At 46.2% G+C, this 19,843-nt stretch overlaps 1 protein-coding gene across 2 annotated transcripts in view; it reads right to left on the bottom strand.

The window, feature by feature from the left end:
• ACOXL (acyl-CoA oxidase like) overlaps positions 1-19,843 on the bottom strand; it is a 371,066-nt gene that overhangs the window by 340,098 nt on the left and 11,125 nt on the right. Inside the window, exons 1-2 of one of the 2 annotated variants that reach the window (XM_051836342.2) lie at positions 6,987-7,098; positions 4,980-5,076 (exon numbers count right to left, since the gene is read on the bottom strand). In XM_051836342.2, the coding sequence (XP_051692302.1) occupies positions 4,980-5,054 (75 nt within the window). In that variant the 5' untranslated portion in view covers positions 5,055-5,076; positions 6,987-7,098. Of the gene's footprint in view, positions 1-4,979; positions 5,077-6,986; positions 7,099-19,843 lie in introns of those variants that run through there. The other variant, XM_051836339.2, reaches the window with a different exon arrangement.

Raw genomic sequence — 19,843 nt, 5'->3', positions numbered from 1 at the left:
GAGCACCACGACCCCGACTGCACTGCAGGCGCTGGATGGGTCCCCACTGACTCCCCGCACGCCCTCTCAGGAACCCCTGTGGCCACTGCAAATGAAAGCTCGGTCTGCATGCCAATCTACACAGAGGGACTGCTGTAAACAGGCCGCTCCATCCTGTCATCTCTGCTCAAATCCTTCTCGGTTATCCCACGGAGTCAGGGCTGGCCTGGCCAGAGTGTTGGCCAAGTGGCCAGTGTCCAAGTCCACGGAGCTGGGACGGAGACTCCTGCCAAAGACAGCACATGGGACCGAGGGAGCCAGGGCAGCCTGTCACAACCCACGAGGAAACGCTTGAGTTCCAGGACAAACAGAAGCCAGAGGGCCAAGGGTAGAGCCAAGGCCAGGACAACAGAGCCAAGAGCTCCAAGGAAGCGGATCAGGAGCCAGTCCTGGCAAGGGTTGGGGGCAGAACGGTCCCGACTACAGGGTTGATCAGGGCCAGCACTGGTGCTTGTGGGCACAGAGCAGGGCAGGGCAGGGTGGGCTGGCGGGAGGGCCCGTAGCAAGCAGACAGCACCAGCCCTGGGCATGCGCCCTGCTCAGCTCCCTTGCAGCAACATACCCATGATTAAATGCGAATGCTTCCTATGAAAGGCTGCTATTCTCAGCAGCTGCTTAGGAAAGCAAGCATTTTCCCCGCTCTCAGTTGTTTTCAGTGGTGCCCGACCTGGAACTTTATTCCATCTGACATCTGATCATCCACCTGATAGGTCTCTAAATACAAAAACACCCTCATGCAGCGACTTCCTAAAATCCTGATCAAAATAATGGGGAGCTGGGGACTAGGGTGTTTGGAGCAGTGATTAAAAAACCCACATCCCATATCAGAGTGCCTGTGTTCAAGTCCCAGCTTCTCTTCCAATTCCAGCTTCCTGCCAGTGTGCACCCTGGGAGGCGGCAGTTGATGGCTGAAGAGATTGGATTCCTGCCATTGATGTAAGAAACCTGGATTGAGTTTCTGGCTCCTAGGCACTTGGGAGATAAACCAGTGAATGGGATCTCAACCAATCTCTCTCTCTCTCTGACTCTAAAATGCATTTTTAAAATTTTTACTACTAATAGGTAATTATAATAAATACAAATAGAGAGCCTCCAGTCCTTTCCACTTTTCCCCTTAACTGCTGAGATTGGGCTTCCGGAAAACCACAGATGACTCAGCTCAACAGTTCTCAAACATTCTAGTGCCCGAATCCCTTTTCCCTTAAAAGTTGAGATTTCTGGGGCTGGCGCTGTGGCATAGTAGGCTAAGCCTCCACCGGCAGCACCAGCATCCCATATGGGCCCCAGTTCATACCCCAGCTGCTCCACTTCCATTCCAGCTCCCTGCTAATGCACCTGGGAAAGCAACAAAAGATGGCTCAAGTACTTGGGCCCCTGTACCCATGTGGGAGACCTGGAAGGAGCTCCTGGCTCCTGGCTTCAGATCAGCCCAGCTCCAGCCATTGCAGCCATTTGGGGAGTGAACTAGTGGATGGAAAACCTCTCTCTGTAACTGCCTCTCAAATAAATAAGTAAGTCTTTAAAAAAAAAAATGAGGATTCCAAAGTGCTGTTGTTAACGTAGGTTCACCAGATTAGTAGTCAAAAGTGAGAATTCTAAAGTGCAGCCAGCGGTGAGGACCACTGGGCTGCAGTGGGCTCAGGAGGCAATCCACCTGGACCTGCGCTCCTTTAGTTACATACAACTCACCTGTTGTGTAACCAACCTCAGGCCATTGCACCCATTCAGTTGACTTATCTATACAATGGGAACACAATGAGAGGTGGTGTGAATATTCCTTGAGATCATCCATATTAAAGTTGCTATGGGGGCCGGCACTGTGGCATAGTGAGTAAAGTCGCCACCTGCAGTGCCGGCATCCCATATGGGCTCTGGTTCGAGTCCCAGCTGCTCCACTTCCAATGCAGCTCTCTGCTATGGCCTGGGAAAGCGGTAGAAGAAGTCCTTGAGTCTCTGTACCCACGTGTGAGACTCAGAATAAGCCCTTGGCTCCTGGCTTCAGATCAGCCCAGCTCTGGCCGTTGCAGCCATTTGGGGAGAGAACCAGTGGATGGAAGACCTTGCTGTGATGGGTACAAAGTATGAACTCAGACTTGCTAAGTATAAGCTGCTACTGCTTGTTATGGTGATGAGTTGTATGGGTCAGCAGCCCCTTTCAGCTTCAGGGATGAGCTTCTCCAGGGGAGTTGCCCCCCACACTGGACAAGACATCCCAGGAGGAGTTATGGCTCCTGCCCCAGGGCTGCCGCAGGGCAGATGACCAGCCTGCACCTTTGTCCTGCATCTGGAAACCACAGGAGCCAGTGACTTCCCCAACGCAGGATTCAATCATAGACTTTTCAGGGAACAAGAGAGCTCTTGGCTGAGATTTGTAAAGATGATGTCACTAGAAACAGGTGCAGGAGGAGGGGGCACAGGGCACACTGACAGTGTTCACAACAGGTGTATGTGTGTGTGTGTGTGTGTGCACATGCACTGGTAGTCAGATACTGCTTTTCCATTTAAAATTTTTTTGGAACACGTCAAATGTATCCCAGATGACAGAAGGGAAAACCATAATGACCTTTTTTTGGCCTGTGACTGTCCCTGGAGACCTGAAACGAATGAGGCTTTCTCCTCATTTGTGCTTGGGGACATCATCATTACGTGTCACAGGCCGTGTCCTGCCTCCGAGCTCATCAGATCCTCCACCACAGCAAAGAGCAACATTAACAGGGGCCAGAGGAAAAGGGAAGGGCCTGGCACACTCTCCGGGCAGGCAGCACAGCCAGGACTCAATATTCTCATTAAGAGGCAGGATGAATCATGTAACGCTTCTTCTAGAATTACTGGACGTGGACGGTTCCCCCAGCTGTCTACAGTGTGGAATCTGAGAACCTCCAAACACAGATGTGCTGCCGAGTCTCCTGACACCCATCCTGCAAGACAAGCCTGCTGGGCTGGTGACTGGCTGACTGCCCTCTGGGTTCACTGGCTTTTGCAAATTCACACACAGAGATGTGCCAAGCAGGCCGAGGTAACTAACCAAAATGAACTGGAAGGATCGTCGAGGGCAGCCCTGCGCCTCTTGGAGAAATTATATCTAATCAGCCAGGACAAAAAGCTGTTCAGGCTGCCTGAGACCACTCAAGGAGCTGTGAAAGCAGGAAGATAATTGGATCCAGGACTCCACACAAAGGCTAATCCTCCAGATCCTGCAGGTCAGGTAGCAATTAGCCAGTCACATTAAGGGATCAGCTCTCACATCCAGGTCTGCAGTACTGATCCTAGGCTGAGCCGTGGACGTGCCGGGCTGATTAATGGGGCAGAAGGCCAGCCACAGACCAAGAGCTCCCCTTCCTGCCAGCCCTACTCTGGCTGCAAGACAGCTCTGGTTCCAACAGAGAAAGTAACTGGAAGCAACAAAGGTTGGTGGGATTTCTTTTCTCTTTATGGTGACAGTCAACATCTAAATGATGTTCCATCAGCAGCCAATTTATTAGCTTGAAAATCCTAGCCTAACTGCTTAGGCTTTGTGAGCATGCTTCCCTCTATCGGGGGGGGGGGGGGGGGGGCTTTCCTTTTCCAAATGAGCATCCTTCCTCAGCTGTCCGTCTAAGGGTGGCACTGAAGGGCCACCATCCGGAGAAAGTGCTGGGTGTGGTCCTTGTCTCCCCAGGACAGCCAACCCTGAGGTCCATTTGAAGGATGGACAGCAGGCCCCTCACCAGCTCTGAATACACTACAAAGAAAGTGCCTCTGCATTTCTCCTGAATGGGGAGGACCCTACCCTTGGTCCTCAGCCTCTCCCTGCACAGACCACTCTGGGCAGGAAAGACCAGGGATAGGTTCAGTTCCTCAGCCATCCACAAAGCTAGCTGCACCTCACTCTAGTCCTGGACCCCCAGGGTCTCACCAGGAAGTGTTGTGCCAGGGATAAGGAAGTCATGAAGCTGAATGAAACAGAGATGATTTAAACCCGACAAAGAAATACAGCTCCCAATACTAGCATCACTGTCGCTCCCCGTCTTCGTGGAGGAACGACACAGGACCCTGCGCTGTTCTTTCGTCTGCTCGGCCCTTCCCGGGTTTGCTGCTAATTCTTCCCGGGTTGGCTGCCGTCCCTCCACCTCCGTGGAAGGGCGGTTCCCCCTGCCACATTCCCCACTTCCGCGGGGGAGCGGCACACCGCCGGCCGGCTCTCTCGGGGGCTGCACAGGTGTTCCTCAGGTGTTCCTTCAGATAGATGTTCCTGGTGCATGTTGTCTCTCTCCTCCTTTATAGTCCTCTTCCACCAATCCCAACTCTGCTACCCACACGCCGAGTACGCTGCTCTCCTCCAATCAGGAGCAGGATCAGCTCCTGCAGGTTACTGGTCGAACTGGAGGCAGCTGCGTAGAAGTTGTTTACTCCTCTCCCAGCGCCATATTGTGGGAGAGCAGATGCATAGAATAAGTCTTAATTCCAGTAACTTAGTCTAGTCCGAGTTGCTCCCCACAATCACAAAAGAACTTGCCAGTGACGTGCTATTTCTTTCTTTCTCACAACGCCAAGTTGACTAAAATAATGTCACTGAGTTCAGAATGGCAATTTTTGGACAAGCAAGACTCATAACCTTTGGACAAGTCTAAAATGCATCAAAGGTGTGGTGAATATGGCGGTGCAGTGAGCCAAGCCGCTAGCCCACATTCCATATCTTAGCGCCAGTTCAAGCCCCTGCTGTTCCACTCCACACCCAGCCTCCTGCTAACGCATCCTGTGAGGCAGCAGATGATAGCTCAAGTGCTTGGGTCTCTGCCATCCACATGAGAACCCACATGCAGCTCCCCAGGGCCTGGCACTGGTGGTGTCGGCATTTGAGGAGTAAACCAGCAAATGGAAGATTTCTCTCTCTCTCTCTCTCTCTCTCTCACACACACACACACACACACACACACCCCAAGATAAGGATGCTTGCTTACCTGATCCTGAATTGCACGTTTTAGCAGAGGTAAGCCCATGGTAAACTTCGCCCTCTGAACTGTCAGTGCTCTCATCTCATCCAGACTTAAGTCATACCTGTAGAACAGACGAAACACAGGTGTCAAGGCATTGTGTAGCTCTTCAGGATGCCAGGCCTCACAGATACCTTCACACACCAGCTTGTGGCAGGGTATAAATTGGTACCTCTGTGTATGTCGATAGGACAATATATATCAAAATCAAAATGAACCCACTTATTTTTTGGCTCAGCAATTCCCCTTCCAGAAATTTATCATACAAACATCGTCACATAAATATGTAGTAATATAAGCTATAGAGTCCTTTATATAGTATTTATATACTATATAGTATACCATATACTATATATTTATAAAATTATAAATTCTATAATCAAAAAGAAAAGTGTGGATCAAAAGGAACCTCAAACTGCAAGGACTAGCAGCACACTCTACAGAACTGTCATGAAATGTACTACAGGTGAGATTTTGAAACATAAATTATTAGGCATTTTCTTTGCATTTCCATTCCACAAACAGCACTATAAAATGGCTGTTATTCATCCATTTTAAAATCAATCCCAAATACACATTTATTCTTACATCGTTAAACTTCTTTCTCATATTGATACCAAACATCTCATCACTTTCAAGCCCTAATGGTTATTTTATTTCAATCAATGCTGGGGAAAAAAGACACAACACATGAGTAGACAAGAACCAGTAGACAAGAACAGAACACACATACTGTTTAAAGAGGAAATCATTAAAACTGTAAAATAAACAGAACTCATGGAAATTGGGTTAATACCAAACAGTTCTCAATTATTAATACCAAAATGTCTGACATTAAATATATTTCTCGACAGAAACATGCTAAACATTTTTAAAAGAATTTACTTATTTTATTTGAAAGACAAGGTGACAAAAAGAGAGGAGGAGACGGGAAGGGGGGGGGCTTCTATCTGCTGCAACTAGAATCAGGCCCTCCAATGTGGAATGTGGGTGTCCCAAACACCAGCTTAACTCACTGCACCATAGCATCAGCCCCCATGTTAGATTTTTTTTTTTAATTTGACAGAGTTAGACAGTGAGAGAGAGGCAGACAGAAAGGTCTTCCTTCTGTTGGTTCACCCCCTAAATGGCCGCAACGGACAGAGCTACCCCGATCCGAAGCAGGAGCCAGGAGCCAGGCGCTTCCTCCTGGTCTCCCACGTGGGTGCAGGGCCTAAGCACTTGGGCCATCCTCCACTGCCTTCCTGGCCACAGCAGAGAGCTGCACTGGAAGAGGAGCAACCGGGACTAGAACCCTGCGCCCATGTGGGATGCCAGCGGCGCAGTAACCAAGTGAGCCACAGCGCCAGCCCCCAGATGTTTTAATTTCAAATCTATGCTTCCTGCTATGTCTGCCTCCCACTGATGCAGGCTTACACTGGCGAGTGCACAATGACCAGCAAAATCTGTGGTCAACCTGTGAGACACGGGTATGCCCTCAAGTCCCACAGCTCTGTGACTGGGAATATTGGAGCTACATTCCACGGTCACCCGAGTTCTCCCCTGGGACCTGTGGGGGATCCTGTCTGCATGTCACTGCTCCAGGTCCATGCCTGCCAGTGCACAATCACCAGAAGATCCCGTGTTTGAAATGGGAGGCCTGGATAAGCTCTCCACTGCCTCCTGCAGCTCCGAGACTGCGACTGTCGACTTTGTAAGTCTCAAGAGCATCTGCATTTGCCCTGTGGGACCTGGGCAAGGCTTTATCTTCACCCCTCTGCTGCAGGCCCATGGCTGGCAGTAGACAATCCCCAGCGTAACCTATTCTTTTCCTGTGGGAGGGGGCAAGGTATCTTCCTGCTCTGTAGCTCCATGACTGTGACTGTTAGAACTGCCTCCCTCCAGGTCACTGTAACCCGCCCTGAAGAACCTGGCAAGACCTTACACTGCTCCAGACCCTCACCTGACATTGCACCTTGACATAGCTTTACTCACCCCCATGGGACATGGGCAGGGTTCCCGTCACATGTCCTAGTTCTGGGACAAGGGATTTGGTGCTATAAGCTGCAGCGTCACCCATACCCACCTAGCAGGACCTGGGGAAGGCCCCATCCAGAGAAGGTCCCATCCACATCACACATCCCAGATTCACAGCTCTTATGACACAAGCCCCAGCATCACTCAGACTTGCCTGGCAGGACAATGGGGAAACCACCTCTCAGTCCCACAGCACCATGAATGTGGCTACTGCCTTCACAAACACTAGTGTGACTGACATCCAACTTGTGGGGCCCGAATGAACACACATATGAAAGCCGACATCAGTTTCAAGGTCCTACGACTATGTCCATGAAGTGTTACATACTAGACAACTGTGGCCATCATAGACAGCTGGCCTTGGTTAGAGCTGTAGAAATCACTCAGAGGTTCCGCATCTCACAGCTGGTTCACACTGAACCAACTGCCACCCCACATCCCATCTGAACAAAAAAGGGCTTTTCCAATAAAAGCTACTCAATAAAGAACAAGAAACAGCTACACCAATGCCTGGATGTCAAAGCACAGACACAGGAAACATGAAGAGGCACAGAAACATGACGCTTCCAAAATCACATAACAGTTCTCCAGAAACAGGTCCTGATCTATGAAACGCCTGAAAAAGGAATTCAAAATAATGGTCCTCAGGAAATTGGATGAGATGCAAGAGGATACAGACAGACGATTCAAAGAAATGAGGAATGCATGATAGGAATGAGAAATTCAACAAAGAGAATTCATTAAAAAGAATGAATCATACATTTTGGAATTGAAAGCCTCCATCAATAAAATAAAAAATACAATTGAGAGTTTCAGTAATGGTATGGACCAAGTGGAAGAAAGAATTATGGATCTTGAGGGCCGACACTGTGGCATAGTGGGTAAAGCCACCTACAGGACCGGCATCCCATGTGGGCAGTGGTTCGAGTCCCAGCTGCTCCACTTAAGATCCAGCTCTCTGCTATGGCCTAGGAAAGCAGAAAATGGCCCAAGTTCTTGGGACCCTGCACCCACATGGGAGACCCAGAAGATGCTCCTGGCTCCTGGCTTTGAATCGGCACAGCTCTGACCCTTGCAGCCAATTGGGGAGTGAACCAACAGATGGAAGACACATCTCTCTCTGCCTCTCCTTCTTTCTCTGTGTAACTCCGACTTTCAAATAAATAAATAAATCTTTAAAAAAATTATGGATCTTGAGGAAAAAACTTGTGAAATAACCCCATCAGACAAAAATAAAAAGAAAAGAGTTTAAATGAATGAAGAAAGCCTACAAGACATGGGTTATCATTAAGCAAACAAATATTCATATTATAGGGATACCTGAGGATGAGAGGGAAAAAAAGACATTGAGAACCTATTTAACAAAATAATAACTGGAAATTTCCAACAACTTGAAAAAGATATGGACATTCAGATACAGAAAGCTTAAAAGACCCCAACAAGACTCAACCAAAAATGACTTTCTCTAGAACATATTATAGTAAAATTGTCAAAAGTTAAGGACAAGGAGAGAATCCTAAAGACAGTGAGCAGAAACATCAAGTTACAGGTAAAAGAAAGCTCACTAGACTAACAGCAGAGTTCTCAGCAGAAACTCTACAGGCCAGGAAGAGAAAGGGATGATAAATTCAAGCTCTTGAAATAAAAAACTTCTAGCCAAGAATACTATATTCAGTGACATTACCCATTAGAAGTTAAGGAGAAATAAAGTATTCCCTAGACAAATAAAAATGGGGAGAATCCATCACAAGCAGACTAGTCCTACCAGAAATCTTGAAAGGAATCCTATATTAGAATTAAAAGGATCATAAAAATCACCATGAGAACGGTCTTTCTACTTACTACTTGTTGAATTCTCTATTTAGTGGAAGATTCAGCTTGTGATTATAAAGTAAATTGAAAGTACATCATTGCAAAAAATGGGAGTGAGGGTAGGAAAGAGGGAGAATGGAAAGTATAATTATGTTCTTAAAACTGTATATATGAAAAACATGAAATCTGTTCCTTTATATAAATAAATTTTAAAAAGAAAAGAAAAACAAAACACAAAATGTGCTGTTGTATAATTATCCTTTTGGTAACTGTAGCTACAGCTTGAGATTGAAGAAATTCTTGGCAACGATGAATTCCATGCTTTGTAATCAAGTCTTTCAGGATTTGTAAAGCTTTGATCATGTTTTGATTTTTAAATAAAAGTGTTTTATTGTGGTGAAATATCCATAACATAAAATTTACCATCTTAAAAAATAAAAAAAAAATTTAGAACATTTTGAAACCATATGATAGTATAAAATTCACTAACAAGGCAGATATACAAAAGAGAGAAAAAGAAAAGAATCCAGTCTTATCATAACAGAAAGCTAAAAAACACAGAGATAAATAATAAGAGAGATAGAAAGGACCAGGGAATGTATAAAGCAATCAGTAAGCAATCAATAAAATGACAAGTTAGTTTCAATGAATCAACATCAACTTTGAATGCAAATGGATTAAATTCCCAAGAATACACAATTTTCTCATCAGCACATGGAACATTTTCTAGAATAGACCAAATATTAGTCCACAAATAGAGTCTCAGTCAAATTTCAAAAACTGAAAACAAACCAGATATCCTCTCAGAGGACAAAGGAATAAAACTAGAAAGCAACAAGAAGAATAACAGAAAATTCACAAATGCATGGAAACCAAGCAACATGCTCCTGAAAGACCAATGGATCATTGAAGAAACTAAAAGGGAAATCCAAAATTTCTTGAAGCAAATGAAAACGAAAGCATAACACATCAAGTCCTGTGGTATACAAATCCAACAAAACATCAGAAAAATTATTCACCTGGAGCAAGTGGGATTTATCCCTGGTATGCAGGGATGGTTCAACGTTTTGAAATCAATAAATGTGATATATCACATTAACAAACTGAGGAACAAAAACCGAATAGTTATCTCAATAGATGCAGAGAAAGCGTTTGATAAAATACAGTACTGTTTCATGATGAAAACTCTAAACAAATTGGGTACAGAAGGAACATTCCTCAACACAATAAAGGCAATTTATGACAAACTCACAGCCAGCATCTTATTGAATGGGGAAAAATTGGAAGCATTCCCCCTAAGATCTGGAGCCAGACAAGGATGCTCACTCTCACCATTGCTATTTAATATAGTCCTAGAAGTTTTAGCCAGAAACATTATGCAAGAAAAAGAAATAAAGGAATACAAATTAGAAAGGAGGAAATCAAACTATCTTTATTTGCAAATGACATGATCCTTTATTGGGGGAATCCAAAAGACTCCACTGAGAGGCTATTGGAACTCATAAAAGAGTTTGGTAAAGTGGCAGGATATAAAATCAACACGGAAAAATCAATAGCCTTTGTATACACAGACAATGTCATGGCTCAGAAAGAATTTCAAAGATCAGTGCCATTCACAGTAGCTCCAAAAAGAATCAAATACCTTGGAATAAATTTGACCAAGGATGTCAAAGATCTCTATGATGAAAATTACAAAACACTAAAGAAAGAAATAAAAGAAGACATTAAAAAATGGAAAATTTCCCATATTCATGGATTGGAAGAATCAATATCATCAAAATGTCCATACTACCAAAAGAAATTTACAGATTCAATGCGATACCAATTAAAACACCAACAACATTCTTTGTAGATATAGCAAAGATAATGCTAAAAATTCATTTGGAAACACTAAAGACCCCGGATAGCTAAAGCAATCTTATGCAATAAAAACAAAGCTAGAGGCATAATAGTACCTGATTTCAATGCATACTACAAAACTGTCGTAATTAAACTAGCATGGTACTGGCATAAAAACTGACACATAGATCAATGGAACAGACTAGAGAACCCAGAAATTAATCTGTGTATACACAGGTAACTGATTATTTATAAAGGTGCCAAGAAAATACATTGCAAAAGTATTATTTTTTCAATAAATGATGCTGGCAAAACTGGATATACATATGTAGAAGAATAAAGTTAGATTCCTACCTCTTACCATATACAAAAATCAGTGGATCAAAGATCTAAAATGTAAGACCTACCACTATGAAATTGCTGGAAGAAAACATAGGGGAAACTTCAAGACATTGGTGTAGGCAATGGTTTTTGGGGAGAAGACCCCTAAAGCACAAGCAACAAAGCATAACTAGACAAATGGGATTATAGCAAAATTCAGAAGCTTCTACACAGCAAAGATAACAACAGAGTGAGGAGACACCCCATAGAATGGGAGAAAATGTTTACCAGCTGTTTATCCAACAAAGGATTAATTTCAAGAATATACCAGGTACTCAAAAAACTCAACAACGGATAATCAACCAATCCAGTTAAGAAAAGGGCAAGAAAAAAAAGTAGAAATGCAAATGGCCAACAAATATGTGGGAAAACACTCAATATCACTACCCATCAGGGAAATGGAAATCAAAACCTTGTGAGATATCACCTCACACTTATTAGAACAGTTATTTTCATAAAGACAGAAAATAACAAATGCTGGTAAAGATGTGGAGAAAGGGAAATTCTTACACATTGTTAGTGGGAATGTAAATTAGTACAGCCACTGTGGAAAACAGTATGTGTGGGGAGCAACTCGGACTAGACTGAGTTACTGGAATTAAGACTTATTCTATGCATCTGCTCTCCCACAAGATGGCGCTGGGAGAGAAGTAAACAGCTTCCGCACAGCTGCCTCCAGTTCAACCAATTAACTGTAGGACTTGCTCCTGATTGGAGAGCAGCGTACTCGGCGTGTGGGCAGCCGAGTTGGGATTGGCGGAGGAGGACTATAAAGGAGGAGAGAGACGGCATGCACCAGGGAACATCTATGGGGAACATCTAAGGGAACCCGTACAGCCCCCGAGAAAGCCGGCCGGCGGTGTGCCGCTCCCCTGCGGAAGTGGGGAATGTGGCCAGGGGGAACTGCCCTTCCACGGAGGAGGAAGGGATAGTAGCCATCCCGGGAAGAACCAGCAGCAAACCCGGGGAGGGCCGAGCAGACGAAAGAACAGCGCAGGGTCCTGTGTCGTTCCTCCACGAAGAGGGGGAGCGACATAATGGTGCCGTGACTCGGATATGAAGCCTAGGCAGGGTTTAGTGTCGTTCCTCCACGAGGAGGGGGAGCGACATAATGGTGCCGTGACTCGGATAGGAAACCTAGGACGGATATGAAACTTAGGAGGGAAGAAGTGACTCGGATAGGAAACCTAGGACGGATAGGAAACTTAGGAGGGAAGAAACAGGAAGAAGCAGGAAAATATCGGAGAGAGAGACTAGCAAACAGCCTAGGGAAAAGCTGGACGAAAAGGGTGCCGGAAGAAGCTATTGAAAGCCTAGGCATAGACTCAGATACGGACTACGGGGGGAAGCTGGGAGAAATCTCTAAGGTCGAAAGTGAAAGTGAAAGCTAGAACAAACAGACTCGGATGCGGACTGTGGGGAGAGGCCAGGAGAAATGAGGGAGGAGTATTGTTGGAGGAAAGCTTGGGGAAACATACCGGGTAGAGAAAAATGTTAGGGAAATTGAAGCCGCGGGGGGCAGGCCGAGGCTGAAACGAAAGCCACTTTGGGATTCTCAAGTTAGCCCGGGAATAGGGGGCGAAAAGTTGAAACCAGAAGCTGAAACGTAAGCCAGATTGGGATCCGTCTGATTAGCCCGGGGAGCAAAGGACGGGAAGCCAGATCGTGGGGCGGAGACGTATGCTGGGTTGAATTCGCCAGGCTAGCCCGGGGAACTTAGATTGAATGCTAGTGGCGGACACGTAAGCTACGCTGTGTTACTCGCGGAAGCCGCCGCGTGCAGAGAGAGCACGGGGCATGAATAGATAGGGAACGGGGCTGGCGCGAGGCCGTGGTGCAGACGCGAAGGGCGTGGAGACCGCGGAGCGCGCGAAGCCAAGCCGCGCAAAGCCGGGAAGCTGCGCAGATGAAAGAGGCGCGGGCTGAAGCGGCTCAGCTGGGAAGCTTTCTTAAGAAACTAGCTGGGTGCTTTCTTAAGAAACTAGAAATAGAACTGCCATGTGATCCAACAATCCCATTGCTGGGTAATATACAAAAGACATGAATTGATTGTTAGCAAACAGATACCTGCTCCACTATATTTATAACAGCACTGCTCACAACAGCCAAGATATGGAACCACCCAAAGTGTCCATCTTCAGATGAATGGATAAAGAAAATATAGAAGGTATACATAATGGAATGCTGTTTGGCCACAAAAAAAGGAAAGAAATCCTATCATTCGCAGCAAAATGGATGGAATTTGAGGCTATCATGTTAAATGAAATAAGCCAGAAACATAAAGACAAATACTACATGTTCTCCCTCATATGTGGGAACTAAATAGACATGTGGGAACTAAAACAACCACTACCACAAACACATAAAGCAAAATAGGCTGGGAGGGTGATGGGGGGTTAGAAGGAGTCTGGATAATGGATATCAAATCAAAGTAAAAGAAAAGGAATAAGTTCCACATGTTACATAGCACATTGGAGAGACCTAGAATATATTGTGTGAACAAATATATAAAGGCAGAAGCGCCAAGTCTCCAATCATCAAGTGAAGTCAAAGGAGGAGAAATACTGATCACCCTATTTTGATCAGTACACATTGTATACATACACTGAAATATCACACTGTATCCCATAAATATGTACAATTACTATTAACCTTAAAAATGTTGGGACCAGTATTGTGGTATAGCAGGTTAAGCTACCATCTGCAATGCAAGCATCCCATATGGGTGCCTGTTTGAGTCCCAGATGCTCCACTTCCTATCCAGCTTCTTGCTAATGCACCTGAGAAAGCAGTAGAGGATAGCCCAAGTGCTCAGACTCCTGCACCTACACAGGAGACCTGGAAGAAGCTCCCAGCTCCTGGATTCAGCCTGGCCTAGCCCTCCCCAAGACCATCTGGGGAAAGAACTGGCAGATGGAAGATCTCTCTCTCTCTCTCTCTCTCTCTCTCTCTTTCTCTCTCTCTCTCCTTCCTTCCCTCCATCCCTCCCCTCAACCTGTAACTCTGTCTATCACATAAATAAGACCAAGTGTCTCCTAATAACAACAGATAGAATTAAAAAGGAGAGAATGATCCAACATTGGAAGCAGGCCACATAGCAGAATCATAGGATGACAAATGCCCTAAATAGCACTCTGGCCTCAGAATCAGCCCTAAAGGACACTGTGGCAAAAAAATGACCTACATAAAGGATCTCTGTGAGTGAGATTCCAGTGGAAAGAAGGGGTCATCAAAGAAGGAGCTACCTTTCCCTGAAGGGAGGAGAGAACTTCTGTTAGGAAAAGAGTTGCAGATTACTGCCTGCTCACACGGGGCACCAAAATGTTAGGAAAATGGGCACCGAATAGAGAGGAGGCAATGTACGAATTTACAGCTAGACTGAATTTATTCAGAAAAAATAAATTCTTAGAGGTGGGTGACCAACTGCCTGCGTACACATTGATGGAACATGTGGCAGAAGGCCATGATCCCCAGGGGCAGCAGGCAGAGGAGAATTCCTGGAACTGGGCAGGGGCTTGGGAACCTGGAAAAGAATGCAGGGTGGGGTATGAAGGCAATAGGGTGTGAAACCTAATTGAGATTCAAGAGCAAGGAATCAATTCCAATGTTTATCTATCTTTTGGGCAATGAGCAAGAATCGCTGAAGCTTATGTCCTTGTTCCATCAACTTCCGCTTTGCTTATGGCCCTGTCTAAATACTGACAGAGTTTGCAGACTCAAAAGGCTTTCATAGCCTTGGCAGCTCGTGACAAGAGCCTCAGTGATCACTGACGTCATAAATAAGAGTGTCAATTGTTTTTTGGTTTTTTTTTGTTTGTTTGTTTGTTATTCTTTACAGACAGAGTGGACAGTGAGAGAGAGAGAGACAGAGAGAAAGGTCCTCCTTTGCCGTTGGTTCACCCTCCAATGGCCGCCGTGGCCGGCGCGCTGCAGCCGGCGCACCGCACTGATCCGAAGCCAGGAGCCAGGTGCTTCTCCTGGTTTCCCATGCGGGTACAGGGCCCAAGCACTTGGGCCATCCTCCACTGCACTCCCGGGCCACAGCAGAGAGCTGGCCTGGAAGAGGGGCAACCGGGACAGAATCCGGCACCCCGACCTGGACTAGAACCCGGTGTGCCGGCACCGCTAGGCGGAGGATTAGCCTATTGAGCCGCAGCGCCGGCTAGTGTCAATTGTTAAATCAATAACAGGAGTCACTGTACACTTGCTCCCTATGTAGGACCTCTGTCCTCAATGAGTTACACTATGGGAATTAACAGTAAAACTAGTACTCAAACAATACTCTATACTTTGTGTGTCTGTGTGGGTACAAACTGTTGAAATCTTTACTTAGTATAGAGTTGGTGTTCTGTATATCAAGATAATTAAAAATGAAACTTAATGAAGAATGGGATGGGCGAGGAAGTAGGAAGTGGGATGGTTCGCAGGTGGGAGGGCAGGTATGGGGGGAAGAACCACTATATTCCTATAGCTGGACCTATGAAATTTGTATTTCTCAAATAAAAGCTTTTAAAAAAATAAAAAATAAATATTTTTAAAAATGTTTAAATACATGAAAAATTATATCCTTCCTAGTCCCATTTCTAAATGCCTTCCTAGGGATGTTTATGATGTTACGTGAGCAGAAATAGTTATTCACAATAGCAGTGTTGTGAACACTAAAAAATTCAGTATTATACTTTTTAAAATGCCAATAAGTGGTTTCCAAGATGTTTATTTTTAGATGAAAAAGAATTAATGTGAAAACAAGTGAATATATTACTTTTACTGTTGCAGTATGTATCCAAAATATGGGTGGAGAATGTTAATCTATTAGTTTACATATACGTGTGTGACTTAAAAAAATAGTTTGGGGGCCAGCATTATGGCATAGCAAGTACAGTGGCTGCCTGTAATACCAGTATCCCATATGGATCCCGGTTCAAGTCCCAGCTGCTCCACTTCCCATCCAGCTCCCTGCCAATGGCCTGGGAAAGCAACAGAAGCTGGCCCAAGTGCTTGGGCCCCTGCATCCACATGGAAGACCTGGATGAAGCTCCTGGCTCCTAGCCTGGCCCCAGCCCTGGCTGTTGAGACCATTTGGGGAGTGAACCAGCAGGTGGTTCTCTCTCCATCTCTCTCTCTCTCCCCCAACTCTGCCCTCCAAATAAATAAATCTCTTTTAAAAAAAAAAATTGTTGCCAGCGCCGCGGCTCACTAGGCTAATCCTCCACCTAGTGGCGCTGGCACAGCGGGTTCTAGTCCCGGTCGGGGCGCCGGATTCTGTCCCGGTTGCCCCTCTTCCAGGCCAGCTCTCTGCTGTGGCCCAGGAGTGCAGTGGAGCATGGCCCAAGTGCTTGGGCCCTGCACCCCATGGGAGACCAGGAGAAGCACCTGGCTCCTGCCATCGGATCAGCGCGGTGTGCCGGCCACAGCACACTGGCCACAGTGGCCATTGGAGGGTGAACCAACGGTAAAGGAAGACCTTTCTCTCTATCTCTTTCTCTCTCACACTGTCCACTCTGCCTGTAAAAAAAAAAAAAAAAAAAAAGTTTGAAGGACACACCAGAAGCAGCATTTGTCTTTGGGGTAAATGTCGTTTGTGGAGCTCATGAAAAGTGGGAAGATAGGGAACGTAGTTTCTGCACTGAACACTCAACAGCAACCACTAGATGGTGCATGTTCGTCACTTGAGCCACCACCGGAACAGATTCAGTTAACAAAGCTAGATGAAGTCTCTTTGGAAACTCTCCTTCTGCCTGAAAACTTGAACATCTTTTATCATCATCAGAATATCCAAATTTCTAACGCTTTTCCAGCAAAGAGCAGACAATGTCCGCAGGGGAAATGTCCAAGTCTTAGGAGCACCCCCAGCACGCCAAACCACTAAGTATGTATGTAGTGGATTGTGTGAGTTCTGTGTTCAGAGAAGCTGCCATATCCTTCAGCCATGGCATAGCAGTGGGGCATAAATCATACAAGATCATGTTGTTAGCCAATTCACCACGATACTTTGTTTTCTGTCTCAAGAAATAAAGATATGGCAAATACTAACATGTCCCTGGTTGACCTTACAGAGGCGCAGAATTAAATGGCTCATCAGGTCCAGGGTTGATGATGCTAGTATCAGAAGTAGGAGCCGGTGGACTTCACAGGGACAGCTTGGGGGGAGGTGTGATGAGGACAGAGAGGGCACAGCTCTGTCTGGCAGCCCCACCATTGTCTGACTTCTCTGCCGGAGTTCTGTGTAGGAACTAGCTTGGAAAAAAATGGCCCCATTACTCAGAACAAGCTTGAAAACCTGGAGCCCAAAACAAGCCACGTGCAAGAACTGAAGCAAACACCAGTTGGCTTCACCTTCCCTCAAGGAGGCAGAGGCTGTGAGCAACCAGAAGCCTGGTGTTCCTGGAGCCAGGGCCAAACCGCAGGATTCTGCATAAGCAGTGATGAGATCACACACACCTATTCCAATGGCAGAGATAAGCCACAGCCAGTGTTAGGGAGCGTGCCGGGATGTCACTCTCTGGTGGAGGGAATGCAAAGTGCTACAGCCACTCTGGAAGAGTCTGGCAGTTTCCCGGGAAGTGAAACCCCATGTTTCCAGCTATCTCACGCCTAATTCTCCACCCAAGAGAAATGAAACACTTTGTCTTCCTACAAAAATACTGCACACAAATGTTTACTGCAGGTTTGCCACTGCCAAAAACAGGAAACAATCCGAATGTTCTTCGACTGGGGAATGGACAGAGAAATCACAATGCATCCATACAGCAGGATACTGCTCAGCAACCAAGGGAATGAACGAATGATGCATGCAGCATTGGATAGAGTTCAAGGGCACACTGTGTTGAGTGAAAATAAGTCTATTTCAAAAAAAGTGATACACCATGTGATTCCAATTTCCAACAGTCTCAAAATAGCCGAAAGTATGATAATGGAGAGCTTATCAGCCAAAGGTTAGGGCCTACCTTGAACTAGGAAACACAAGAGAGCTTCCTTGTGACACTGTGTGCCCTGACCATGGTGCTGGTTGCACAGAATTGCACTAGGATGAAACTTCACGGAACCACACACCCAGGCACCCTGTCTTAGTCTGCTCTCATTACTCTAACAAAATCCTGAGGAACAGGGTTCTAGAAGGAACAGAGGTTTTGCTCACAGCTCTAGAGGCTTACAGGCGTGGCACGGTCACGGGTGCCACGTGGGTGAGGTGGCATCACACTGGTGGGAGTGGGGGGCGGGGGTCACACAACACACAGAGAGCAAGGGGAGAGGGCAGGCTGGCTGTTTTCTTGATGACCCTTTAGCAAGAACCAACTGCTTAATCCTTCCCAGGGGCACATCTCCAGTGGCCTAAGGACTTCCCACAAGGCCCCGCCTCTTAAAGTCTCACCACCTCAATAGTACCACATGAGGACCAAGCCTTCAACACAGGAAACTTTGGGGGCAAAACATTCACACCCAAACCATAGCACCTTCCAAAAGGCTTGAACAGACACTTTACAGGTCTTATATAGCTTTGCAGAGGTAAGGAAGTGGGAGCGGCAAATCCATTAGGGTAGGGATGGAGGTGACACTTGTGATTGGGCTATTGGGTCACCTGACTTCTAGTAAGCCAGGCTGGATTTAGGAAGATGGCACCATTTTACTAACAGAGCCCGGACTGCTCCTCTTCCAATCTAGCTCTCTGCTTATGGCCCGGGAAAGCAGTAGGAGATGACCCAAGGTGGACCCCTGCACCCATGTGGGAGACCCAGATGAAGCTCTTGGCTCCTGGCTTCAGATTGGTTCAGCTCCGGCCATTGCAGCTGTTTTGGGAGTGAAATAGTGGATGGAAGATCTCTCTGTCTCCCCTCCCCACCCTGTAACTAAGCCTTTCAAATAAATAATAAATTTTAAAACAAACAAACAAAAAGAAATGGATCTTCCAGCGCCAGGCAAGTCTTCATATGACTTTACCCCATGCCAGCATTCTCTACCAATTTCCTGGGAGACCCAGACCAGGACCCGCTAAGACACTGTGGAACTCCTGAAACCCAGAGACTGTTTTTTTATATATTTTATACTTTTTTGTCTATTCATGGGAGAAAAGAGACAAGCCTGCTGTAGTATATTATTTGTGTAGCTACTCTCCCCACCCCACCCCCAGAATGCGGAGCTGAACTACCTCTATGCCGCCCCCATCTCCCTTTGTGTGTTGGCTGCACCTAGTGAATCGCTTCCTCCTGTGGTTTGAATGTGTCCCCTGGAAATTTAATCCCCAAAGTCATATGTTAAAGGTATTTGGAGGCAGGGCCTTTGGGAGGTCATTTGGATTAGAGGAGGTCATGAGGGCGCCCCCCACCCCCCCACAGGGCATTAGTGGCTGTATGAGAACAGGAAGAGACCCCAGCTGGCGTACTTGCTCTGCCTCACCGTGCACTGCCCTGCAACACCTCCAGCTTGCACAGCTTCTCCACCAGCAAGGAAGCAGCCACAAGATACAGCCCCTTAACTCCGGACTTCCCAGAACCTCCCCAGAGCTGTAAGAAATCAATTTCTTTTCTTTATAAGTTACCCAGTCTGTGGTACTCACAGATAGTAACAGAAAATGGACTGAGACACTTCCATAAGGGAGAAAAGGTCATTATATAGTGGAGAAAGCTGGCCAGCGCTGCCCTGTCAGGAGATCCAGGCAACATCGCCAGTGATGAGCCATGCTGATAGGAGGTACTGCCGATGGGATGTGGCCAGAAGGGCACTTCCCTCATGGTGTTCTTCCCAGAACTCACGATCCCAGTGTCGTCATGACAAAAACGCAAGCA

Source organism: Oryctolagus cuniculus, chromosome 2 (genome assembly GCF_964237555.1).
Source record: "Oryctolagus cuniculus chromosome 2, mOryCun1.1, whole genome shotgun sequence".
In the NCBI taxonomy this organism is placed as follows: Eukaryota; Metazoa; Chordata; class Mammalia; order Lagomorpha; family Leporidae; genus Oryctolagus; species Oryctolagus cuniculus.
This window is presented reverse-complemented; position numbering and strand designations above follow the sequence as displayed.